The sequence below is a fragment of the Pristis pectinata genome, chromosome 4 (assembly GCF_009764475.1).
Source record: "Pristis pectinata isolate sPriPec2 chromosome 4, sPriPec2.1.pri, whole genome shotgun sequence".
Lineage (NCBI taxonomy): Eukaryota > Metazoa > Chordata > Chondrichthyes > Rhinopristiformes > Pristidae > Pristis > Pristis pectinata.
Window position 1 is genome coordinate 68,780,570 of NC_067408.1, and position 27,326 is coordinate 68,807,895.

A 27,326-nucleotide genomic window follows, 5' to 3' on the forward strand; every position below is an offset into this window, starting at 1 on the left:
TTTCCTTTTCTCAATCTGACCATCTCCATCTTAGAAGATGGGCTAGCTACAAACATCTACTATAAATCCACAGCAATCTTGACTGTACTCCCTTCCACTCTACCTCCAGTAAGGACTCCTTTCCTCTGTCCCAGTTCTTCCATCACAGTTGCATTTGCTCCAATGATGGGACATTCTGGATAGGTGCTTCTGAAATGTTTTCCTCTCTCCTGAACTATGCTTTCCTCTCTACCATGGTGGATGGAGCCCTTGACAAAATTTGTTTCCCACACCTCTGCTCTGATCCCCTCTTCCACTGGACAGAGCAATAACAGATCCCCTGGTCCATACCTTCCACTGCATCAGCCTCCACATTCAACAGATAATGCTATGCATTTTCCACCAGCTTCATCAAGGTTTCACCACCAGACACATACTCCCCTCCCTTCCCAGCATCTCAAAAGGATCATTCCTTTCATAACTGCCTGATCCAATCTTCCATCTCCATCCACTACTCCCTGTCTTATGGCACTTTTTCATGCTATTGCAGGAGATGCACACTTGTCCTTTCACCTCTTCCCCTCCTGCCCAACAGTGACCCAAACAATCCTTCCAGGTAAAGCAGTAATTCACTTGCATTTCTTCCAATGTAGTGTACTGCAATCTGTGTTCACAATGTTGTCTCCTTTATATTACAGAACCCAAACACGGATTAAGTGATCTCTTTGCAGGGTACCTGTGTTCAATCCATAGTTATGATGAAGGGTCTTCAACCTGAAACATGAACTGTTTCTCTTCCCACAGATGCAGCCTGACTTACTGAGCATTTCCAGCATTTTCTGTTTTTATTTAAATTGATGCTTAGCAGAGACTTGGTGGGTGGGTCAGTTTATGTGCTGAATTACACCATGGCATGGGTTATGACTCCCTTTTCTTCAAGATAATGCCACAGGATCTCCTTTAGGCATGGTAGTGTAGCAGTTAGCGTAATGCTTTACAGCGCCAGCGACCCGGGTTCAAAGCTGGCCACTGTCTGTAAGGAGTTTGTACATTCTCCCCGTGTCTGTGTGGGTTTCCTCCGGGTGCTCCGGTTTCCTCCCACATTCCAAAGATGTACAGGTTAGGAAGTTGTGGGCATGCTATGTTGGCGCCGGAAGCGTGGTGACACTTGCAGGCTGTCCCCAGAACCCTCTAAACAAAAAGATGTATTTCACTGTGTGTTTCGACGTACATGTGACTAATAAAGATATCTCTGCAGCCAAAAATTACATTTTGACTACTCTCAGTATTCACTAGAATTTTGGCCACGTGTTTTGCACTCAATCTCGGGAGTGGGATTTGAACTCACAACATGACTTTAGAAGGGGGCGATTGGAAACTATTCGTTGGGTACCAATAGCCTATTCCTTTGGTAAAATCGAGACATAAGAGAGACTGCTGATGCTGGAAGTCAGGAGCAACACACACACACAAAATGCTGGAGGAACTCAGTGGGTCAGGCAGCATCAATTCATTTCTCTCCATTCCTCCAGCATTGTGTGTGTGTGTGTGTTGCTCCACTGGTAAAATTCCACTGGCATAAGAGCCTGAAACGTTAACTTTTATATTTCTCTCTCTCCACAAATGCTGTCTGGCATGCTGATTTTTTTTTCTGTTTTTACTCCAGATTTCCAGTATCTGTGGTGTTATTTTCCAATTCGTTGCAGACCGAGGCTCATTATGAACGGCAGCTCAATGCACCTACCGAGCAAGGGATGCAGCGTGAAGCCTGATGCGTGACATTGCGAGCAAGGGCTGCTGCAGTCGGGTGTTACTCCCGCCTCTCCGGGAGGTCCCATCGCTGATTGGATAGGATGCGCACAACGTGCGACGTCGGCACCGCAGTGATCATGTGACGGGACAGGACCCCGCGACGGGGCGTTGATCACGTGATCAACCCCCCTTTTTTTAATCTCCCGCTTGTGTTCACGAGTAGCTTTTAAATAAAGTTTTTTTAATCCGAAGCAGCGCCTGCGCAGTGCGGGGGTAGGAGCGGTCGGAGGGAGCGCACAGCCAGAGGCCTGGAGCCATGCCCAAGAATAAAGGTAGGAGCGGCGCCGGGGCGGCCTGAGGGGCCGAGGCCGGGGCTTCGGGCCGCCCCGAGGCGGCACCGACAAGCACCTTGTGCAGGAGCAGAGCGGTGGTGGGCTGAAGGGCAGCGGCCCGGCCACCGATCCGCCGACACGTGCGGCCCTGGGCTCCCCGAGGCCGCCGGCTCTGCAGCCCGGACCCGCCCAGCCCGGTCCCCGCTGGCTGCCCGCAGCTGGCGAGGGGTCGGGGAGGGGGAGGCTGGAGGGGGCTGGCTGCCCGCAGCTGGCGAGGGACCGCGGGGGGAGGGGGAGGCCGAGGCCGGAGGGGTCTTGCCGAGTGCGGAGAGCTGAGGGGAAGGGGGGGGCTCTTGGTGTCCCGGGACAGGCGAGATGGTGGGTTGGGGGGTGTCCGTGTCGCAAAGGCGAAACGCTGCGGTCGCCGCAGACCTGAAGTAAAATGGAAAGTAGTAGAAATACTCAGTGCGTCAAGGAGCATCTGTGGAGTGAGGAACGGCTGACGGATCCGATTGACGATCCATTGAGTGTTTCCAGCATTTTGTGTAGTTGAGATTTCCAGTTGCTCTGATGCAGAAGCGCCTTGTTGGGCACCATTTGGAGAAGTGTATTTTTTTTCCCCAGTGCTTTGCACTCCGGCAAGGGTGGAATTTTCTTGCCGAGGGTGCAAATGGAATTGGCCACAGTTGTATTGGAGCTAAGAGGGTAGACCACATGTGTATTCCCTCAGGTTTAAACACCTAAAGGAGCTGCAGCAGACAAGAAAGTAGTTTGCTGGCTTTTATTAGAAGGGTGTTTGAATACAGGAATAAAGAAATCTTACTGTAATTATGTAAGAGATGTGATGGGATTGCACCTAGAGAATTCTGTCTCTTTGACTTAATAAAAAGAGATGCTTGTCACAGATGGAATGCAACAGAGCTTCACTAGACTGGTTTCTCGGCTGGCAACTTTGCTGTATGAGCTGAGGTTTGAAAATATTGCACTAGGCTACATAAATGAATGAGAGGAGTTCTCACTGGAACTTAGAAAACTTATTGCACTGTGGTGCTGGAGTTGTGCACAAGTCAGGCTGAATAATGGGTTCTTGGGAAGGCTTGATTCTTTCAGGACAGTCAGTTGGATTTGTCAGAGGGAAGTCATGTCTGACTTTATAATTTTTAAGTGGTTATACAGATGTTAGCATAATTGATGTAGTGTGTGTGGATTCTAGTGAGAAATTTGATGAGATGCCACATGTCAGTCCAATCAGAAGTAAATACCAAAGTGACAAGTTGGATCTGAAACTGGCTTAATGAGGAGGATAATGGTCAGTAAGAGGTTTTGACCAGAGGGCTGTACAAAATGGAGTTCTGTAAGGTTCAATGCTAGGCGCATACTATTTTTGGTATACAGTATATCAAAGATTTGGACTTTAACTGTTCCTGGATGGACATGATTAAGAAGTCTCTGAATATAATGAGAAAGGCAATTGGGAGGTAAAATATAGGCTACAGGAAGATATCAATGAACATGTCAGGAAGTCAAAAATTTTAGGCAGATGGAGCTCAATCCAGAGAAGGGTGGTTGTCCATTTGTGTGTGTGCGGGGAGGCAGGGAAGCATAAGAATATACAATAAATGGTAAGATACTGAACAGTATGGAGGATTTCTACATTGGTGGCCACATAACCATGAAGTAGCAGTGCTGTTGAGTACTGTGGTTAAGGAAGCATACAGGTTACTTGCCTTTATTGTCATTGGTGTACCATGTCTGTGCCAACCATCAGTTGATTGTAAGTGTAGGGAGATCATGTTAGGAAAAACTTAAAATGCTGATTAGAAGAGTTAGAAAACCACATACAATTCTGGCCATCATACAGTAGAAAGAATGACAAGGTAGAGAGGATGTTTAACATGATATTACCAGAGTTAGAGAATGAAGAATGTGTTGTTTGGGGGGGAAAAAGGATTTATAATGTATACATGGACTCCAGTACGGATTTTGACGAAGTCCACATGGGCAACCACATCAACAGCACTGCCATCATCAATATATTTAGTTACCTCTTCGAAAAATCTCCCACCTTTAAGTCAGTGCTGACTTATCCTTCGACAATCCCTGTCTTTTTAAGTGTAGATTAATCCTGGTCAGGATTTCTTCCTAATAATTTTCCTACCACTGACATTAGACTCACTGGTCTGTAATTACCTGGCTGATGCCTGCTACCCTTGAATAAAAGTACAGCATTTGTTGTCTTCCAGTCCTGAGACCGGCGAAGATGTTAAAAAAAAATCTCAATTAGGGCCCCAGCAATCTCCTTTTTTGCCTCCCATGGAACCCTGGGATACACCTCATCAGGCCCTGGGAATTTATCTCCCTTTATGCTGGCTAAGATATCTAATACCACCTTTTTTAATCTCTAATTACTCTAGAATTCCACCATGCCAAATTAAATCATCAACTGCAGTACCTTGGTGAATACAGATGAAAAATATTCATTTAGGATCTCACCCATATCTTCTGGCTCCAGGCATAAATTGCCCCTTTGGTCCCTAAAGGGCTCCATTTTCTCCCAGGTTAGGCACTTGCTCTTAGTTTACAAATAAAATGTCATTAAGTTTATTTGCCAGTGACATTTTGTGGCCCCTCTTTGCCCTCCAAATTTCTTTTAAGTACTACCTCTGCATGCCCACGCACACCCCTCTTGTTTTCAGTGCTCTATACCTACTCTATGTTTTCTATATTTCTTTTTCAAACTGTGAATATCTCTTGACATCTAGGGTTCCCTAGAATTGCTCTCCTTATCCTTCACCCTAATGGGAACATGTTGGCCCTGAACATTCACTGTTTCACTTTTAAAAGGCTTTATTTAACAATCTGCACTTGTCACATGTAGATTTACCTGCAAGTAGCTTCTCCCAGTATACATTTACCAGGTCCTGTCTAATGACATTGAAATCAGCCTTCCCCCAATTCAGACATTTAAGTACCCAAACTGTACTTGTACCTCTTCATGACTGCTTTGAAATTTACAGAGTTATGGTTTTGTGTCTCCAAAGTGCAGCTGCTTGGTTGGCTTCATTCCCTTGGATTAGATCTAGAATTACCACACCCTTAATATCTGTGTCCTGCCCAAAAAGCTCTCCTGGACCCACTTTAAAAATTCCATCCTGTCTAATCCTTTCACACTAAGGTGATCCCATTTAATATTGGGAAGCTGAAATTCCCCTACTACTAAAATGCCCTTACTCCTCTTGCACTTCTGTTGCATTCCATCTACGATAAGCATCCTCTTTTAGGCAAAGAGATGAACTTCTCTAGGTGCAATCGCACCATGTTTCTTACATGGTTGCAGTAAGATTACTCAAATCCTCTTGTAGTAAAAGCCAGCGTAGCACTTGCTTTCCTTACTTGCTGCACCTGCACCTCCTTGAAATGTTTAAAACTGGAGTGTAGATAAGAGGTGAGAGGGGAAAGATTTAAAAGGGACCTGAGGGGTAACTACTTCATGCAGAGCTGGTGTGTATATGGAGTGAGTTGCCCGAGAAAGTGGTTGAGGCAGGTACAATAACGACATTTAAGAGGCATTTGGACAAGTACATGAATAATAAACGTTTAGAGGGATATGGGCCAAATGCAGGCAAATGGATTTAGCTTAGATGGGCATCTTGGTTGGCATGGAAGAGTTGGGCTGAAGGGCCTGATTCTGTGCTGTATTAATCTCTGACTCTCTGTAATTCTCCAACATTACTGCAGTGATAGTCTCCTTGGGAATTGCACTAGTGATCCTCTTTTATATCTCCTTCCCCTGACCCCCTTGCCCCAATCATGCCTTCTGTACCCTTGAATGTGCTAAGTCCTGCCTTTTCAACCATGTCTGTGATTGTAATGATGTCATATTCCCACATGCTGTTCGATGCTCTTAAGTTCATCAGCCTTACCAGTCAGATCCCTTGCAATAAAATAGATGCAATTTAGCCTTCCAATGCTCCAAGTGTCTTACGGTGCCCATGTCCGTTCTTCCTTCTGGTCTGACCTAGCTTTACTTCTATATTTGACTGAACCTCTTTCCCTAACTGTATATTGGCTCTCTGTCACATCCCTGTGCCAAATTAGTTTAAAACCTCCCAGCAGGAGCAGGTTGGACCTGTTCCTGTTCAGGTGCATCCTCTCCTGGTATACAGTGGCATGCAGAAGTTTGGGCACCCCTGGTCAAAGTTTCTGTTACTGTAAATAGTTAAGTGAGTAGAAGATGAACTGATTTCCAAAAGTCATGAAGTTAAAGATGAAACATTCTTTTCAACATTTTAAGCAAGATTAGTGTATTATTTTTGTTCTGTACAATTTTAGAGTGAAAAAAGGAAAGGAGCACCATGCAAAAGTTTGGGCATCCCAAGAGATTTGAGCTCTCATAACTTTTACCAAGGTCTCAGACCTTCATTAGCTTGTTAGGGCTTATGGCTTGTTCACAATCATCGTTAGGAAAGGCCAGGTGATGCAAATTTCAAAGCTTTATAAATACCCTGACTCCTCAAACCTTGTCCCAACAATCAGCAGCCATGGGCTCCTCTGAGCAGCTGCCTAGCACTCTGAAAATTAAAATAAATGATGCCCACAAAGCAGGAGAAGGCTATAAGAAGCTAGCAAAGAGTTTTCAGGTAGCTGTTTCATCAGTTCATAATGTAATTAAGAAATGGCAGTTAACAGGAACGGTGGAGGTCAAGTTGAGGTCTGGAAGACCAAGAAAACTTTCCGAGAGAACTGCTTGTAGGATTGCTAGAAAGGCAAATCAAAAGCCCCGTTTGACTGCAAAAGACCTTCAGGAAGATTTAGCAGACTCTGGAGTGGTGGTGCACTGTTCTACTGTGCAGCAACACTGGCACAAATATGAACTTCATGGAAGAGTCATCAGAGGAAAACCTTTCCTGTGTCCTCACCACAAAATTCAGTGTCAGAAGTTTGCAAAGGAACATCTAAACAAGCCTGATGCATTTTGGAAACAAGTCCTGTGGACTGATGAAGTTAAAATAGAACCTTTTGGCCACAGTGAGCAAAGGTATGTTTGGAGAAAAAGGGGTGCAGAATTTCATGAAAAGAACACCTCTCCAACTGTTAAGCACAGGGGTGGATCGATCATGCTATGGGCTTGTGTTGCAGCCAGTGGGCAAGGGGAACATTTCACTGTTAGAGGGAAGAATGAATTCAATTAAATACCAGCAAATTCTGGAAGCAAACATCACACCGTCTGTAAAACAAAAAAAGAAGCTGAAGATGAAAAGAGGATGGTACAACAGGATAACGATCCTAAACACCTCAAAATCCACAATGGACTACCTCAAGAGGCACAAGCTGAAGGTTTTGCCATGGCCCTCACAGTCCCCCGACCTAAACATCATCGAAAATCTGTGGATAGACCTCAGAGCAGTGCATGCAAGACGGCCCAAGACTCGCACAGAACTAGAAGCCTTTTGCAAGGAAGAATGGGCAAAAATCCCCCAAACAAGAATTGAAAGACTCTTAGCTGGCTACAGAAAGCGTTTACAGGCTGTGATACTTGCCAAAGAGGATGTTACTAAGTACTGACCGTGCAGGGTGCCCAAACTTTTGCTTCGGGGCCTTTTCCTTTTTTGTTATTTTGAAACTGTAAAAGATGGAAATAAAAAAGTAATCTTGCTTAAAATATTAAAGAAATGTGTCACCTTTACCTTTATGCCTTTTGGAAATCAGGTCATCTTTTACTCAGCTATTCACAGTAACAGAAATTTTGACCAGGGGTGCCCAAACTTTTGCATGCCACTGTATGTCCCAACTACCTGAGGAGCATTACCAGTGATCCAACAAAGTAAAGCCCTCCCTCCTATGCCATTCCTCTTCCTGTACTCAGGAGCACATGGCACTGTAAGTAGTCCAGAGATTACAGCTTTGGAAGTCCTGCTCTTTAATCTGCTACCTAACTCCTTAAATTCATGTTAGAAGACCTCCTGTCTTTTTCTACCCATGTTATTGGTACTGACGTGTACCATGGTTGTTCACCCTCCACTTTTAGTAGGATGCTCTGAAACATCCCCGACCCTAACACCAGAGAGCAACCACAGAAAAGCCATCTTCTCCCCTTACAATCGAGTCCCCTATTACAATAGTCTCCTCGTCTTTTCCTCCAAAGCTGTGCAGCAGAGCCAGCTGTGGTGCTGAAAACCTGGCTGTTGCTGCTTTCCCCTGAGAGGCCATTCCACCCCCCCCCCCCCCCCCCCCCCCCCCCCCAAATCAGTATCTAACAAGGTATATTTGTTTGGGAGGGTCACTACCTACCTCTTCCTGGTGGTCACCCACCCTTTTGTGCTTGCACAGCCATTGAATGCAGTGTGACCAGCTTGCTAAGTGTGTTATCCACCGTGTCCTCAGTGTCATGGATGCCCCATCATGAATCCATCTGCAGCACTAGCTGCACAGTACAGTCAATTAGGAGCTGCAGCTGGGCACACTTCCTGCACAAGTGTCTGCAGGGACACTGGAAGTCTCCATGATTTCCTGCATATTTCAGTAGGAGCATTCCTCGAGTCCGAGTCCTGTTATAACCTTGGACTCAGCACTTAGTTACCTGCTTTTAGTTTAGAAATTTCGAGTGTTGGTTACACTATGGACCTCCTACTTCAAACACTAGCTACTGCAATCAAAAGCCCCTGGCAAAATTAAAGAAAGGTAGAAAACCACCTGATTAATATTCACCAATCACTCTGCTCACCAAAGCCAGCACTCGGTGGCTGTTGCACTTGGGAATTTTCTGCGCAAACTTTGTGCTGAAGAGATCAGAGTAAAGTTGTTGAACCAGCTGGGTTTTGATGGCATTCGAATAGCTTGGTGATCACTTGTTGTTACCATCTTTTGCTTTCACCTCTTGCTGTCTCGTTCGTATGTATGCCTATCTCTCTTCCTTGTCCAACTGCTGTCACCAATTCCCACCTCTCTGCATTGAGAAATTTAGGACAGTGCTCCTGAATTATGGTTTGTAGGTCTGGTCCAACCACAGTTCTGGTAGTTTCATTCTTTTGAGGGTTTTATTCCATTTTCATTATTACCTTTGTGATTTTTGGATTGGAGATTGCAAATTGCTGTACTTGGTGCAAGTGCCTCACACAAGGGTAAATTTTAAGCCTGAACATCAACTAAAACAAGAATTAAGAGTGGATAGACTCTCTGGCCCATTCAGTAAAATCATGGCTGAATTTGTGTATTGATTTCATTGTACTTCTCTATCCCCATAAACCTTTGCATTCAGCACCTAAAAATCCATTGGTAATCATTCTTGAATATAGTCAATTCTAGTATTTCAACAGCCAACTTGAAATGGAACATTGCAATGTTTCGGGTCACTTTGAATAGGTCTCTTGACAGCACAGTCCTTGGATGCCCAATCTTTTACCCTCACACCGGTAGTACATAGTGATAGACAATCAAGCTAGAGGGAACACCTTCTCAGCTTACTTCCAAGCAAGTCATCTAACTTTTTTTTTGCACTTCCCTTGAGGCAGGCAGATCCTTGGATGTGGACACACAAAATTGTACACATTATCCAGGTTATGGCTAGAATGATAATCCTAATCACTTCTGAGGGCCACTCAGGTTAACGTGGAAGCCCTGATCCTCCTGAGAAGGTATTGCTGTTGTCATTCTCACTGAGCTTCTTTGGGATCCTCATGGATTCCAGAAGGAGACTGCCAACTTTGTGCAGTTTCCCTGCAATTATACTGGGGAAACTGTTCACTGAACTTGCGCCAGGTTAGGTTTGACACAGGTTCAATGACTGTACTCATTTTAATGGAGAGGAATAACACGGGGATGTGAGCAAGTTTCAGGTAATTTACATTTTTAAATTGAGTTAATCTATATGTATTTTAAGGGCTTTCTAGTTTTTAAGTGTTTTAATTTAATTCATAAACTTTTGAAAATATTGTATTGATGTTTGTAAATGTCAGCAATATTCAGTCATTAACAGGTATTGATGTATTTCTTGGCATGAGATTTGTATTTTTGTTGCAAAAGATGTTGGTCAGCCACTGAGGCATCACAGGTTGACCTTGGTGCCCATGTATCCAGAGATTTGGACCATTGCATTGTCTACCCCAAACTGGCCTTTAATCAGTATCTGGACTCCCCATTGGGTCAGCCATGATTCTATGCGCAGAGCAGAGGAGAGTTCCTTGCCCTGGCTTTTGACAGAAGCCTTGCCCATTGGCAAATGTGAGCAGTTTGTTTCAGGCCATTAAGGGAAGTTGGACAGGACCATCAGAGCTATCCCATGAGCCATGCGTTTGCTTTTTTAAAAACAGAGCAAGTACAAGCAACCCCTGCGTTACTGGGGGTGTTGCATTCCTAGAAAATGGACATATCGCAATTTTTCATAACGTGAAACTGTCATCTGCGCATGTTTATTTACTCTTTTCTTACATAAATTCCTTGAAAATGAACTTTATTCTGTATCTCAACTTATTGGGTAGTGGTTTGTGGATTCTGTAAGGGCAAGTTTCCATACCTTGAATGGCTGCAATGCAGGGGTCTTCTGTAGAGAATATAGAACAGTACAGCATAGGAACAGACCCTTTGGCCCATGATGCCGGCATCAAATTAAACTAAATCTCTTCTGCCTGTACATGATCAATATCCCTCCATTCCTTGCATATCCATGTGTCTATCTAACGGCCTCTTAACGCCACTATCGTATCTAGTTCCATGACTACCCCTGGCAGCCCGTTCCAGGCACCTATCACAAACTTGCCTCACACACCTCTGTTAACCTTCCCCCTTCACCTTAAATGCATGTCCTCTGGTATTTGATGTTTCTACCCTAACTATGCCTCTCATAATTTTATTCTATCAGGTCTTCCCTCAGTTGCCGACATGCCAGAGAAAACAACCCAGTTTGTCCGACTTCTCCCTAGAGCTCATACCCTCTAATCCAGGCAGCATCTTGGTAAACCTCTTCTGCACCCTTTTCAAAGCCTCCACATTCTTCCTGTAATGGGGTGACCGGAATTGCACAATACTCCAAGTGCAGCCTAACCAAAGTTTTGTATAGTTGCAATATGACTTCCTGATTTTTGTACTCAGTGCTCTGACTAATGAAGGCAAGCATGTTGTACGCCTTCTTTACCACCCTATCTACTTGCACGGCCACTTTCAGTGAGTTATGGACTTGGACCCCGAGGTCCCTCTGTACATCAGTGCTGTTAAGGGTCCTGCCATTAACTGTATACCTTCCCCTTGCATTTGACCTCCCAAAGTGCAACATCTCACACTTGCTTACATTAAACTCCATCTGCCATTCCTCCATCCAAAAATGTAACTGATCTATATCCTGCTGTATCCTTTCATATCCCTCTACACTGTTCACAACTCCGCCAATCTTTGTGTCGTCTGCAAACTTACTCACCCACCCATCCACGCATTCATCCAAGTCATTTATATACATCCCAAACAACAGCGGCCCTAGCACCAATCCCTGTGGAACACCACTAGTCACAGACCTCCAGCCAGAATAACACCTTTCCATCACCACCATCTTCTGTGGGCAAGCCAATTCTGAATCCAAACAGCCAAGTCACCATGGATCCCATGCATCCTAATCTTTTAGATCAGCCTACTCTGAGGGACCTTGTCAAATGCCTTACTAAAGTCCATGTAGACAACATCCACTGCCCTACCCTCATCAATTACCTTTTGTCACCCCCTCAAAATGTTTGTAAAACTTGACCTGCCCTGCACAAAGCCATGTTGACTGTCCCTAATCAGGTCATGTTTTTCCAAATGTGTGTAAATCCTATCCCTGAGAATCCTCTCCAGTAGTTTCCCTATCATTGAGGTGAGGTGAGGCTCACTGGCCTATAATTTCCTGGATTATCCCTATTTCTTTTCTTGAACAAAGGAACAGTACTGGAGACAGTCCAGTCCTCTGGGACCTCGTCTGTTGCTAGTGAGGATACGAAGATCTTCATCAAGTCCCCAGCAATCTCCTCCCTTGCCTCTTTCAACAACCGTGGATAAATCCCTTTGGGCACCAGGGACTTGTCCACCTTGGTGCTCTTCAAAAGACTCGGCACCACCTCCCCCTTGATCTCAAAATGCCTTCGCCATTAGCATGTCACACACTGCTCTCACTATCCTCCATGACCTTTTCCTTGGTGAATACTGACACAAAGTACTTGTTTAGTACTTCGCCTGCATCCTCTGACTCCAAGTATAAATTCCCTCCTTTAACCTTTGAGTGGTCCTGTCCTTTCTCAGGTTATCCTCTAGTTTTAAATGCAATTATAAAATGCCTTGGGATTCTTCTTGATTCTGCTTGGTTTATTATCGCTGACATATGTTGTGAAATTTGTTGTTTTGTGGCAGCAGTACAGTGCAAGGCATAAAGACACAAAAATCATGATAAGTTACAAAAATAAATAGTGCAAAAGAGGAATAACGAGATAGTGTTCATGGGCCTTTCAGAAATCTGATGGCGGAGGGGAAGAAGCAGTTCCTGGAACATTGAGTGTGGGTCTTCAGGCTTACTACCTCAATGGTAGTAACGTGAAGAGGGCATGTTCTGGGTGGTGAGGGTCCTTAATGATGAATGCCATCGCCTTCAGGCACCTCCTCTTAAAGATGTCCTCGATGGTGGGAAGGGTTGTGTCTGTGATGGAGCTGGCTGAGTCTGCAACCTTCTGCAGCCTCTTTCGATCCTGCACATTGGAGCCTCCGTACCAGTGAGGATACAAAGATCAGTCAGCACGCTCTCCACTGTACATCTGTAGAAATTTGCAAGAGTCTTTGGTGACACAGCAAATTCAGAACCTCTCTCTAAGGTACCTTTCCCTTGCCATTTTTGTGCTTCCTCCTTACTAAAACATGCCAGTCCTGAGCACTGATCAGCTGGTCTTTAAGCAACCTCCACATGTCAGATATGGATTTGCCCGATAACAGTTACACCCAATTAACTGCCCCTAGCTCCTGTCTAATTTGCCCTCCCTCAATTTAGTGCTTTCCTGCAAGTTCCAGACATATCCTTAATTACATTAAAACTTAAATCTCCTCTGCACCCTTAACTAAATCCTTACCAGGATTCTGCCTGGTTTGGAGAGCATGGATTATGAGGAGAGACTAAAGGAGCTAGGGCTTTACCCTTTGGAGAGAAGGAGCATGAGGGGAGACATGATAGAGGTGTACAAAATATTAAGAGGAATAGATAGAGTAGACAGCCAGCGCCTCTTTCCCAGGGCACCAATGCTCAATACAAGAAGGCATGGCTTTAAAGTAATGGGTGGGAACTTCAAGGGAGATATCAGAGGGAGGAATTTTACGCAGAGAGTGGTTGGGGCATGGAATGCGCCGTCTGGGGCGGTTGTGGAGGCAGGTACATTGGTCAAATTCAAGAGATTGCTAGATAAGCATATGGAGGAATTTAAAATAGAGGGTTATGTGGGAGGAAGGGGTTAGATAGTCTTAGGTGAGGTTTAAAGGTTGGCACAACATTGTGGGCCGAAGAGCCTGTATTGTGTTGTACTGTTCTATGATTCTATTTGTGGTTACTATTCCCAAAATGTGCTCCCATTGAAAGGTCAGCCACCTGGCCAGGCTCATTTCTGAAAACAAGGTCCAGTATGGTTCCTCCTCTAGTTGGACTATCCACATACTGTTTCAAGTAACCCTCTTGAAAGCACCGTAGAAATTCTGCCCCAACTAAGCCTCTTGTACTTAGGAAGTCCTAGTCAATATTGGAGAAGTTAGACACCCACAATGACAACCCTGTTGCTTTTGTATCTTTCCATAATCTGTCTACCTATCTGTTCCTCTATCTCAATTTTGGGAGGCCCATAGTATAACTCCATCAGAGTGATTGCACCTTTCTTTTCCTCTTTTACCTTCCTTGCTATCTCGTCTAAAATGTTGAAACCCAGGAACGTTAAGCTCGCAGTCCTGTCCCTGGGCTGTACTCCTGGGCCTAGTTCGATCTTTTGTTGCACATGCCTGATTTCCTTTTGTTTTTAACTACATTAATTTGTGGGATGTGAGCATTGCTGACAAGCCCAGGAATTATTTCTTCTTTCTTATTGCCCCTGAGAAGGTGGTGGTGAGCTATTATTTTGAATCTTTGCAGTCTTCTTTGAAGGCATTTTCCTAGTGCTCCTGGATAGCAATTCCAGGGTTTTGATTTGACTATTTTTAAAAAGGGATCAGTTTTATATACTTCCAAGTTAGGATAGTGTGCAACTTAGTGGTTGCAAGTTTAGATTGTATCTTTGTGGTGGGTTTTTTAGATGTTGCATTGAAGGAGAACAGTTTTAGGTAGTGGATGGGTACCAATCAAGTGGGTTACTTTGCCCTGGGTGGCTTCGAGATTCTTGATTGTTGAGCAGTACTAAGCAGGTTATTCGTGAGTATGTTGGTACTGTCGATGGGATCTTCCAGTAACTATATCAGAACAGCTTGGCTAGAGGTACTTCTAGCTGGAATTTTGCCTGGTCCTTTAACCTTTTTTGTATCCCGTGTGCTCAACTATTCCCTGATATTACATGGAATAAATTGATTTTATTTTATGATGGGGAGTTTGAGAGACAGATCGCACACTTTTTATTTCTGGATGGACGTGGTTGTAAATACATCAATTTTGCCACTCTATAGGCTGGGCCCTACCATCATTGAGGAGCTGTTCTTGCCACCACTTCCCCCAGTTAGCTATTTAATTGTTTATCACCATTCATGTCTAGATCCAAGGACACTGAAGCTTTGACCTAATCTGTCATTTGTGGGTTGTTTGCTCTCTTTAGCCCACGTAGTCCTTTGTTTCAGTTTCATTAGTTTAGCACCTTATTTTTGAGTATGGCAGACCATGAGAGACATGTGGTCACATGCATAGAAACATAGAAAATCTACAGCACAATTCAGGCCCTTCAGCCCACAAAGCTGTGCCGAACATGTCCCTACCTTAGAGACCTATAGCCCTCTATTTTTCTCAGCTCCGTGTACCTATCCAAACGTCTCTTCAAAGACCCTATCGTATCTGCCTCCATCGTCGTTGCCGGTAGCCCATTCCATGCACTCACCACTCTGAGTAAAACAAAAACTTACCCCGACATCTCCCCTATACCTACTCCCCAGCACCTTAAACCTATGTTCTCTTGTGGCAACCATTTCAGCCCTAGGAAAAAGCCTTTGACTATCCACCTGATTAATGCCTCTCATCATCTTATATACCTCTATCAGGTCCCACCTCATCCTCCGTCGCTCCAAGGAGAAAAGGCCGAGTTCCCTCAACCTGCTTTCATAAGGCATGCTCAGCAATCCAGGCAGCATCCTTGTAGATCTCCTCTGCCCCCTTTCTATGGCATCCACATCCTTCCTGTAGTGAGGTGACCAGAACTGAGCACAGTATTCCAAGTGGGGTCTGACCAGGGTCCTATATAGCTGCAGCATTACCTCTCGGCTCCTAAATTCAGTTCACCGATTGATGAAGGACAATACACCATATGCCTTCTTAACCACAGAGTCAACCTGTGCAGCTGCTTTGAGCGTCCTATGGACTCGGGCCCTAAGATCCCTCTGATCCTCCACACTGCCTAGAGTCCTACCATTAACACTATACTCTGCCATCATATTTGACTTACTAAAATGAACCACTTCACACTTATCTGGGTTGAACTCCATCTGCCACTTCTTAGCCCAGCTTTTCATCCTATCTATGTCCCGCTGTAACCTCTGACGGCCCTCCACACTATCCACAACACCTCCAACCTTTGTGTCATCCACAAACTTACTAACCCATCCCTCCACTTCCTCATTCAGATCGTTTATAAAAATCACAAAGAGTAAGAGTCCCAGAACAGATCCCTGAGGTACACCACTGGTCACCGACCTCCATGCAGAATACGACCCTTCAACAACCACTCTTTGCCTTCTGTGGGCCAGCCAGTTCTGGATCCACAATGCAATGTCCCCTTGGATCCCATGCCTCCTTACTTTCTCAATAAGCCTTGCATGGGGTACCTTATCAAATGCCTTGCTGAAATCCATATACACTACATCTATTGCTCTCCCTTCATCAATGTGTTTAGTCACATCCTCAAAAAATTCAATCAGGCTTGTAAGGCAGAACCTGCCCTTGACAAAGCCATGCTGACTATTCCTAATCATATTATACCTCTCTAAATGTTCATAAATCCTGCCTCTCAGGATCTTCTCCATCAGCTTACCAACCACTGAAGTAAGACTCACTGGTCTATAGTTTCCCGGGCTATCTCTACTCACTTTCTTGAATAAGGGAACATCCACGACCCTCCAATCCTCTGGAACCTCTCCCGTCTCCATTGATGATGCAAAGATCATTGCCAGAAGCTCCGCAATCTCCTCCCTCACCTCCCACAGCAGCCTGTGGTACATCTCATCCGGTCCCGGCGACTTATCCAACTTGATGCTCTCCAAAAGCTCCAGCACCTCCTCTTTCTTAATATCCACATGCTCAAGCTTTTCAGTCTGCTGCAAGTCATCACTACAATCATTAAGTACCTCTGCTATTTCCTCTGGATCCATACACACTTTCCCACTGTTACACTTGATAGGTCCTATTCTTTCACATCTTATTCTCTTACTCTCCACATACTTGTAGAACGCCTTGGGGTTTTCCTTAATCCTGCCCGCCAAGGCTTTCTCATGGCCCCTTTTGGCTTTCCTAATTTCCTTCTTAAACTCCTTCCTGTTAGCTTTACATTCTTCCAGATCTCTAACATTACCTAGCTCTCTGAACCTTTTGTAAGCTTTTGTTTTTCTTTTGACCAGATTTATTATAGCCTTTGTACATAGTTCTTGTATCCTATCGTAACTTCCCTGTCTCATTGGACCATCCCTGTGTCGAACTCCACATAAATATCCCCTGAATTTTTGCCACATTTCTTCTGTACTTTTCCCTGAGAACATCTGTTCCCAATTTAAACTTCCAATTTCCTACCTGAGAGCCTCATAATTCCCCTTACTCCAACTAAACGCCTTTCTAGTCTGTCTGTTCCTATCTCTCCAATGCTATCGTAAAGGAGATAATTATGATCACTATCTCCAAAGTGCTCTCCCACTGAGAGATCTGACACCTGACTAGGTTCATTTCCCAATACCAATTCAAGCACAGCCTCTCCTCTTGTAGGCTTATCCACATATTGTGTCAAGAGTCCCTCCTGAACACACTTAACAAACTCCACCCCATCTAAACCCCTCACTGTATGGAGGTGCCAATCGATATTTGGGAAATTGAAATCTCCCATCACAAGAACTCTGTTATTGTCACACCTTTCTAGGATCTGCTTCCCTATCTGCTCCTTGATATCCCTGTTACTATTGGGTGGCCTATATATAAAAAAACACCCAGTAAAGTTATTGACCCCTTCCTGTTCCTAACCTCTGCCCACAGAGATTCCATAGACAGTCCGTCCATGACGTCCACCTTTTCTGTAGCCGTGACACTATCTCTGATCAACAGCACCACTCCCCTACCTCTTTTGCCTCCCTCCCTGTCCTTTGAAACATCTAAAACCTGACACTTGAAGTAACCATTCCTGTCCCTGAGCCATCCAAGTCTCTGCAGTTACACCAAGAGCCCACAGAGTGTCACAGATATCCTATTTTGAGTTACCACTTGAGGCCAGAGTCTATCCTATGTAGCACATTGCCAATGCCACACAACACTGGAGGATATTCTCTATGTAAAGATGGGTCTTTATTTCCAAAAAGACTATGGGCTTGATTCTAAAAGTGCTTTCAGTGAAAGATACATCTGCAACAAGTAGATCGGTGAAGACAAAGTTTAGTAATTATCCCACATTGGTTCACTTATTCCCTGTTTCAGATCCAGTCTGGTAGATGTCTTTTTCAAAACTTGGTCACCTGAGGGAAGATGATAGGTGGTAATCAGGCAGAGATTTCCTTGCCTGCTTTTGACTTTATGGGATCAGGGGTCAATGTTGAGGACTCCCAGGGTCACTCCCTCACAACTTTATTACCGGCCTGACCTTGCTGTGCTGGGTCTGCTCTGCTGGTGGGATAGGACATACTGATGGGTTTTGGAGTCTGGCACATTGGCTGTAGATTAAATTTCTGATGTCTGTCAGGCTGCTCTTTTCTAGTCTGTAGGATAGCTCTCCCAAATTTTAAAAACTAGTGACCAGATGTTCAAGATTGCCTGGGTTGGTTCAGGATGGTCCTTTGGATTTATCCTTATTGTTTGAACATCACGGCTCTTGATACAGCTGAATGGATTTTTAGGCTATTTCAAGGGGCAAGTAAGAGTTGACCACGTTACAGTGGGTCTGAATTCTCATACATTTAGGCAGTTAAGGATGGAGGATCTGAAAGATGTTAGTGAACCAGATCTTTATGGCAACCTGGTAGCTTCATTACTGAAATTGGAATTAAAAATCTAGACATTTTCATTAACTGAATTTAATTTCCAGATTGAGCTCCAGTGTAAATCGGGTCTTTTGAATTACTTGGCTTTTAGCTTAACCACTGTCTATCGATCATTGTGTAAATCTTTAAAATTTGTCAAACATGCACGATGTATTATTCAATAATTTAAGCAACTATAGCAAAGTATTTAGTGTATTTTTGCTGAATTTTGGTGGGTTCAGTCTGAGTCAAATACCTGTATAAAGGTAAGAAAAGAATAAACATCTGTAAATTTAAAAAAAACACAATTTGCTGAAAATAAAGGAATTGTCTATGATTCGAGTCAAGACCCTACATCAGGACTGGGAGTGGAGAGAGAAGGTAGCCGGTATAAAGAGGAGAGGGGAGTGGTGAGACGGGCTGGTAGGTGATAGGTGGACTGAGGACGAGTGAGGGATGATGGGCAGATAGAGCCAGCTGGTGGAGGGGAGGGTGAAGATGGAGGCAGGCTGGATGAGCAGGGACACCAAGGACATACAAGCTGGAATCTGATGAGCAAGGAAGGTGAGGATGGGAACCATTATATGGGAGATAGGGGCAGATGGAACCAGATGGTGGAGTGGGTGAAGTGTGTGGGTAGCAGGTGAATGGAATCAGGATGGTGAGGGGAACGAAAATGGGTGATGGGGGCTGGAGGGGGGGTGGATAGGAAAGGGACAAAAGTGGCAGGACTAGGGGTGGATCAGGAGGGTGGGGGGGGGGGGTGGTAGAAGTGGAACAGGGATGAGGATTCTAAAACACCAACTCTTATTCCACTTGGGTAGTCTATAAGCCAATGGTATGAACATTGAATTTTCCAATTTCAGGTAACTTTCAAAGAAGTTTATTGAGCTCCTTGGCTCAGTAGATCACAGGGCACCCAGGGGACTCATTGCTGAGTCCACTGCCAGAGTGAGAGATCTGATGGCCTGCTATCTAACATCCAATGAACTCTAATTCTCTGCTGCAGTGTTTAGCTGTCGAACTTCAGAATGCACACACACACACTGCACCTAACTGGTGTCTCTCCATAGAACCTTCAGTGAACTGCTGGCTTGATCTGGTCCATTACCACATTTTAGAACCCCAAAGGATTTGAATTTGACTTAAAAATACATTAGGGAAAATTAAAGCGACATAGAGTTAAAATTTAAGTGAGCCCCGGATGTGTGACTGCAAAGCCAGAATTGCTCAGTGATATGTGACCAATTCCTGTTTCATGCATGGACTGATGTTTTATTCATTCATCCTAGGTAAGGGAGGTAAGAACAGGCGACGTGGTAAGAATGAAAATGAGTCTGAGAAACGTGAGCTGGTCTTCAAAGAGGATGGCCAAGGTAAGTGTGGAGCACATTGCCCTTCTCTACATCCTGCCTGTTTAGGTTATATACCTGTACTTCATCCTTGAAGAAAGGCAGTTCAAATTTAATTTTGAAGAATTTGGTTCCCAAAATTAAAATGGTCCATCTAGTTTTTTGGTATAATAAGTCACAATTTTTTTTAAAGATTTATGGGCGCATCATTCAAAAACAACAGAAAATTTAGTCTGGTAATTTAACTCCTTTTTACATGAGAGATACCAGTTGGTGCCCTGGTAGCTAAGGTTCTGTATTGTACATCACCTAGTTTCAGGGCTATAATTTGGCATCAGATTTATTATCACTGACATATGACATGAAATTTGTTGTTTTGCAGTACAGCGCAAAGACAAAATCTATAAATTACAAGAATAGATAAATAGTGCAAATAAAAAATGAATAATGAGGTCGTGTTCATGGGTTAATAGATGGCAGAGGGGAAGAAGCTGTTCCTAAGTTGTTGAGTTTGGGTCTTCAGGCTCCTGTACCTCCTCCCCGATGGTAGTAACGAGAAGAAGGCATGTCCCAGATGGTGAGGGTCCTTAATGATGGATGCTGCTGCCTTGAGGCACCACCTCTTGAAGATGTCCTCGATAGTGGGGAGGGTTGTTCCTGTGATGGAGCTGGCTGAGTCTACAACTCTTTGGATCCTCTTGCGATCCGGTGCATTGGAGGCTCCATACCAGGCTGTGATGCCACCAGTCAGAATGCTCTCCACTGTACATCTATAGAAATTTATAAGAGTCTTTGGTGATGTACCAAATCTCCTCACTCCTAAGTAGAGCTGCTGGTGTGCCTTGTTCATTGATTGCATCAATGTTTTTGGCCCAGGATGGAACCTCCAAGATGTTGATGCCCAGGAACTTGAAGCTGCTCACCCTTTCCACCACCGACCCCTCAATGAGGACTGGTGTGTGTTCTCCCGACTTCCCCTTCCTGAAGTCCACAATCAATTCCTTGGTCTTGCTGATGTTGAGTGCGAGGTTGTTGTTGTGCCACCACTTAACCAGCCGATCCATCTCACTCCTGTAAACCTCATTGTCATCTGAGATTCTACCAACAACAGTGGGGTCATCAGTGAATTTATAGATGGTGTTTGAGCTCTGCTTAGCCACACAGTCATGAATGTAGAGAGAGTTGAGCAGTGGGGGCTAAGCACGCATCCTTGAGTGTCCCTGTGTTGATAGTCAGCGAGGAGATGCTATTACTGATCCGCACTGACTGTGACCTCCCAATGAGGAAGTCGAGGATCCAGTTGCAGAGGGAGGTACAGAGGCCCACTCATTTATTACTTGTTTTTGTATTGAGGAAGTAGTTGCAGTTATTCCTGAAATGTAGGACTTTGATACAACCATGGCATTTCAGAGAGCTCTTCAACACTTAACCATGTTGATGTAGGGTTAGTGTTAAAGGCTCTTGTGCACAATTGTAAACTATTTTTTTCCACAGTCCAACAGCTTTATGGTCGCTAACTGTATCCCATGATTTTTACATTGGGATTTTATTTTTTAAAAAGTTTGTATTTTCATTGCTTGAATGGACAATGGACTCCAGGTTAAACTGTTGTACCAGCATCCTTAAAGGAAAGGCCACTTCTACTCGGTGTACCACTGACTGACAAATAGAGGTTAAGCTAAGTCATTGAACTGTGTTCCTATTAGGGCAATTATCAAATGGCTTAGTAAGTAATGTCAGTAGCTATACTGACTGGGTTAAGATGCCTTTTTGTCGGTTGTCTTAGTGATGCTATTGTCAGAAGGTTGTGAGTTCCATTCCAGAGATCTGAGCTTAATAGATCTGGACACACCAAGAGTATTGCCAAGGGATTGCTATGTAGTCTGAGGTGTCATCCTTTGGATGAGGCAATGGGGTAGACCTTCTGTTATCCCAAAATCACAGTCCCCCTACCTCTGCCTCATGCTGCTTGTTTCATTGTGGCCTTCTGGGCAGTCTTCCGCTGGGAGTCTGGGAAACAAAAGTCTGTGGTGGATTGTGCTACCACTGAACTCCATGAGGAGTGCATCAGAGAACCACTGTACTAGTTGGCAGGGCAGAAGAAGGTGCTGCTGATTAAGGCCAGCACAGCTCTGACACGGGTTTTTGTGGAGATACCTTGGTGTATCTTGGCATTTGGGCAAGAGATGTGCCCCATTAAGTTCTGATTTCCCAGGGTGGATATAAAACATCCCATGTTATTCAGACAATAGCAGAGGTGTTTAGAGTCACACACAGCACAGAAATGGGTCCTTCTGCCTACAATAACTGCTGTCCATCAAGCACCCATCTATGGTTTTCGATGGCTGCGAAGTAGGATATACAAGTAAGGCTCTGATTGATTGAAATGAATGAACTCCCATCTGTTTTGTTTTGCAGAATATGCTCAGGTGATAAAGATGCTGGGAAATGGCCGTTTGGAAGCCATGTGTTTTGATGGTGCGAAGCGGCTTTGCCATATTCGAGGGAAGCTGAGAAAGAAGGTGATGACCCTTTGATTTTTCAGTCCCCATCCCCAGTCAAGTAGTAGTGCTTTTAATCAAGCAGAATATTTGATTTAAAAAGTCAGTAGTATCCATAACCCTTTACAATCAGCTGCTACACTTGTGTCATTTCATGCCAGTTACACTCTCACACTTAAGAATGTTCAAAATTCGATTATAAAATGCTATTTTAGATTTAAATAGCTATATCTCCCCTGAAAATTTTAAATCTTCCAAATCATAATTCCCTTTTTCATGAGGCTAGTGTAAGGCAGTTTGAAAAATCTTGTCATATTGTATTGAAATAGTAACTGATTATTTTGTCATTCAGCTGACTTTTATTCCAGTGAATTGAACTTTAAGATTTATTTTGTTTGCATTTCTGATTGGCTTAATTTTTCTATTTTTTTTGAGGGTTGTGCTTCCTTTTGATTTCTATGTAGCAACACTAGTTTCACTACTTAGAACTTGCTACCACCTGTTCCTCCTGGTGGTGTTAAAAATGTTTTCCATCAACTGTTTTACCATTGATCCATGTACACTGCAGCCTATCAGTTCTAAGCCAATGTAAAATCCATCTGTCAAACAGCAAGCTAATTTTGGAATTGCATGGTTGATGTGTGCCTAAGAGACTCTTGCACTTTGAATGGTTAAATGCCTGTTTGTCACGAATTGTCGCTTTGGGTAGTGCAGATGCATCTGGATTTTGAAGATAAAATATTATCCAAATCCAGGAATGACTGAATTATCATCTGTTTCAGGTTTGGATAAATACATCAGACATTATATTGGTTGGGTTGAGAGATTACCAGGTGAGGATTTCCCTCTTCATTATAAAGCCTTCCTAAGGAAAGGACTATTGTATTTATGAATTTTATAGTGTGTATTTAGAATATATTGAATATGTTACAGATGTGTTGAATTTCATAGTTTAACTGTGACCTTCTAAATATGTGAAATTTTGGTTGCAAATAGTTGGTGCTGTTCATTGTGTTCAAGACATTTACTCTAATAGTGAAGTGTCAAAGTTAACTTGGCAGTGATCTATTATGCTTTAGCAAATAAGAATGTAAAGAAAAGTGATTTTTGGGTAACAAAAAGTCAGTACATTAGAAATGTTCAAAGGGCTTTAGTTGAATTGTTTCAGGGAAAATAAACATCTTGCACCTGTTAAGATCCCACTTAATATCCACTCCATTTTTAAAACCACCCTGCACCTTTCATAAAGGAACTTTCCTTGATCTCTTGCTCTTGTACAAGAGTTCCCCCTTCTGGTCACTCAGAAGCTTAATTTTGCATGGCGTTTTTAATAGCATGTATCTCTCCCATTTTGGTTTTGTGTGTCACTTTCCCACTTTTATGAACCTCTCTGCAACAGGGTATAACTGGGTAGATTTCCAGCAATCCTTATTATGCTTTGGATGCCAGGATAAGGCCTACCTTCCAGTAATGTTCCCTGCTTTTGCTGATCAGCAAGAGGCAATGGTGCTGAATCCTGGTTCCAGCAGCATCCAACAGGCAGGTAGGCTCTTGGAGCAGTTTTCCTGAAGCTGTAGATGCAGTTTGAGTAATAGTAGTGCACTTCGTGAACTGGTACCAGTGAAATAACTTTTTTTTTGTATTGCGTCTTCCATCAAGCAACCTGTGTGCATTTTGCAGAAATCAGGTCTGAAACTTCATTGTTGCACAAGGTGTTTGAAAATAGAATTGGTTTGTTTAACTTTGCCTGAAATTGTTAATGTTCTTGCATTGTTCAGTTGTCTGATACCAGCATTTTATTCAGAACAAATTATTTTCTTGCCACTTCCAAAGGATAACAAGGCTGATGTCATCCTGAAATACAATGCGGATGAAGCCAGAAGTTTGAAAGCTTATGGTGAACTTCCAGAACATGGTATGGACTGTTTCAATAATTAATTTCTCACCATATCCAAAATTTGAAACAAATTGACCTTTTTTAAATCCCTTTCCATAACCTCAGCCAAAATCAATGAGACTGATACCTTTGGGCCTGGTGATGATGATGAAATCCAGTTTGATGATATCGGGGATGATGATGAAGATATTGATGATGTAAGTATGGGTTAAATGTCAAGATTTTTAGGGAGTCCTTTTTTGTCTTAATGCCAGTTATGCTTTGCATGAAGCAGTAGCCAAATGCACTTGAATGTAGAAGCTGAGACTATTGCATTGTCTCCTTCCTGCATTTAATTTGTAACATTATGATTACAACAGGCAGTTTGCAAGCAGAAGAAACAGCCATTAAATTCTGTTTTGATCACTTTCTGTATATTACCCTGTTGCATTTGACTTTTGCCATCACGCCAGGAAGAATTGCAGCTTGGATTTTGCATTGTGAAAGGGTTAAATTGAGGACACATTAAGTTTGCTACTTTCTGGGAGCAGGAATAAACTTTATGGTTCCTTGTGCTGCCCTCAGCTCCAATTTCTGCCTGTTCCCCATCGACCCAAAATTTGTGTGAACTGCTGTGAAAGAAATTCTTCATCCCTTGATTGGGAATCCTTGTACTGAAAGTATGCCTTCCTAGTTCTGGATACCTCACAAGAGGAAATATCCTCTGTCAATCCCCTTTAGGCTCTTATTTCATTCTAAATTCCAATGATTGATTGTATGCCCAATCTTCATCCAAGTAATCAAACTAGTGAATCTTATAAGAATGTTAGTATACTTCTGGGGCAGGCATATCTTCAAGTAAGCAGATCAAAGCTGTAGGCTGTTCTTCAGTTGTAGTCTCACCTATACCTCTGCTTATAACAAAACTGGTTGATTGGGAATAAACCATCTCGCCCTGCAAATGTCATTAATGTACTGCCACTAAATGTTTGCTTCTGTGGTTTAAATTGCCCAGTTAATAATTTCTAATATTTTGTTACAGATCTAAATTGGGATTGAATTTGGATTCCAACATTGTACCAAGCTTCCTTTTTGAAGTGAATTTTTTTTTGGATTTGACATGAGCATTTTTTTGTGTGGATGAGTTGACTTGTTAATGCCTAATGTATCTTAAATTCATTCTGCAGCAATTTGTTTAAAAATCTATGTTCTAGTGTATTTATATTCTTCATTCAAAAGTACATTAAAGGTTTTGGTGTGAAGAGTTTGTTAGGAAGTGCAACCCTTTCCAATAAAATGTCAAATCTCATGGATCTGGTTTCTGAGTCATGGGTGAGTAACATAACCAAGCTTGATTCTTTTTGTCAGTTTCCCATAATGTTGCTTTGAAACATGGTTTGTCAAAGACCCTGAAACAATTAGTGTCAAAATAAAGTATGCTACTTTCTTATACCATCAGTAATCATGAAGGGTGTAGGGGAAAATTACTATTTTCAATCTGAATTGCACGTCTAAATCTGTCTGAAATCATTCCTGCAAAAGTACATTTGTCAATGGGTGTGCTGAGGTGAAGAACATTCTTTAAATAGTCTCTTGCACAGGCACCAAATTTAATTCCTTACATTCTGTAGTTAATTTAGTTGAAATAATATTCTCTCTACACCCACTCCTGCACATTGTGGGAAGAACCAAAGCACCTTGTATGAAGAGGACAACAAAAATCAGGTACATACTGGCAATCAAACATTACATTCTTTATTGAAAAATAGCATCAAATAGGTACCAGCAATGGGCTTGTATGCGCCTGAATTACTTTGCAAGTGTGTTCACATGTGCATATACATACATAAAAATGTATATATGAGCCTCTAGCATTAGCCATTTTGGACATCAGTGCATTTAGTATTGGGAAAACAGTAAATCATTCTGCAGTTACCATGTGAACAGTATTTTTGCATTACAAAACATGAAAACCTGTTTATAAAAGATGCAGGGGAAAGAATAAGTTCAATTAATTTGGCACAAAACTAAATTTGGCTGCGTCATAACTTAAGTCCTGGAGCTATCAGAGGTGTCATTGCAGCATTTTGTCCAGGGAATAACCAATCATTTTGATTGAAGTGCTTTCTTAATTCCTTCCACTTCCATCTGCAAATCAAAAAAGTTTTCTTAACATCCTCTTTCTTTCAGGACAGTAGATTTTTTTTGCATTAACCTCATGATCCAAAGTGACCTCTACTCTGAATACTTTTCTCAAAATGCTCTATTTCAACTTAACTGTTTATTGTGGACCTACAAGTGGAAAACACAGATTTGATACTGGCCATTGTGAACAATTTGGGGTATTCCATGAGGTTTGTGGGGATCAGGATAGGTGGTATATGTAAAAGTATCATTCTCAAATGGAGAATTTGACTTCATGTTTCACTGGTGTTTTCACTTTAATTGTTCTTTTAAAATACAATCATGGGTGCTGATGTGGAAACATAATCAAGTGTGACAGATGCTGGAAAAATACAGGGTGAACTGTACAAGTTCCTGGCCTAATTCCTCCAGAAATTATCACCAACAAAATCTAATCAGTTATGCACAAAAAGCATATTAATAGTCCAATTTCTAAACTGGGCTGTCTCAAACCTTCCCATCACAACATTGCATGAATGGTTTCATTGAACTGTTAGACTTTTGCTAGCTAAATTTCCAGAAATGACTTCGTGAAATGTTTCCACACTTCTTAAATGGTCTGACTCAGATTTACAGTTGGTGTTTGCAACTCCTCCCCTAGAAGAAAGCTTCTCTGTATTTACTGCTATCGATTCCTTTAAAAATCCATTAAACCTCATTTTATATAAACTAAGCTTGTATTCTTTGAAATCTGTTGCAGCTATGGTAACAATCTGGAATATTACCCATGTGCAAATTTCAAAATAGAATTTCACGTTTCTGACTGTTTACCAAACTGCTTAGACCTTCATATAGTAGTAAGACCAAGCACTGCTTTCATGATGCAAAACTAAAATGGCAGCTCCTGAAATTAATGGTAAATCAGACAAATGCAGTGCAAACTCAAAGATTCCCTGCAAGCAGGAAGGTGCTAACCATAAAATACCATTTTCAGCTGCAAATAAATGAAGTATATGGCAAGGAA

The 27,326-nt window shown here is 42.8% G+C and overlaps 2 protein-coding genes across 2 annotated transcripts in view; one reads left to right on the forward strand and one right to left on the reverse strand.

Moving 5' to 3' along the window:
- Positions 1-1,914: 1,914 nt before the first annotated feature.
- Positions 1,915-25,491, forward strand: LOC127569162 (eukaryotic translation initiation factor 1A, X-chromosomal). Its single transcript, XM_052013550.1, has 7 exons — positions 1,915-2,063; positions 19,742-19,825; positions 22,220-22,323; positions 23,085-23,135; positions 24,136-24,217; positions 24,305-24,396; positions 25,221-25,491. Exons 1-7 carry the CDS (start codon positions 2,048-2,050, stop codon positions 25,224-25,226), a joined length of 435 nt encoding a protein of 144 aa, XP_051869510.1. The 5' UTR covers positions 1,915-2,047; the 3' UTR covers positions 25,227-25,491.
- Positions 25,492-25,911: 420 nt separating this feature from the next.
- The window catches only part of sh3kbp1 (SH3-domain kinase binding protein 1), a 172,501-nt gene continuing 171,086 nt past the window's right edge, over positions 25,912-27,326 (reverse strand). Inside the window, exon 18 of the mRNA XM_052013549.1 lies at positions 25,912-26,326. Within this exon, the coding sequence (XP_051869509.1) occupies positions 26,285-26,326 (42 nt within the window). The 3' untranslated portion in view covers positions 25,912-26,284. The remainder of the gene's footprint in view (positions 26,327-27,326) is intronic.

Coding starts and splice junctions, on each gene's coding strand:
- LOC127569162 (XM_052013550.1), top strand. Junction 22,324..23,084: donor GAGGGAAGCTGAGAAAGAAG/GTGATGACCCTT, acceptor CATCTGTTTCAG/GTTTGGATAAATACATCAGA. Junction 23,136..24,135: donor TTGGGTTGAGAGATTACCAG/GTGAGGATTTCC, acceptor CCACTTCCAAAG/GATAACAAGGCTGATGTCAT.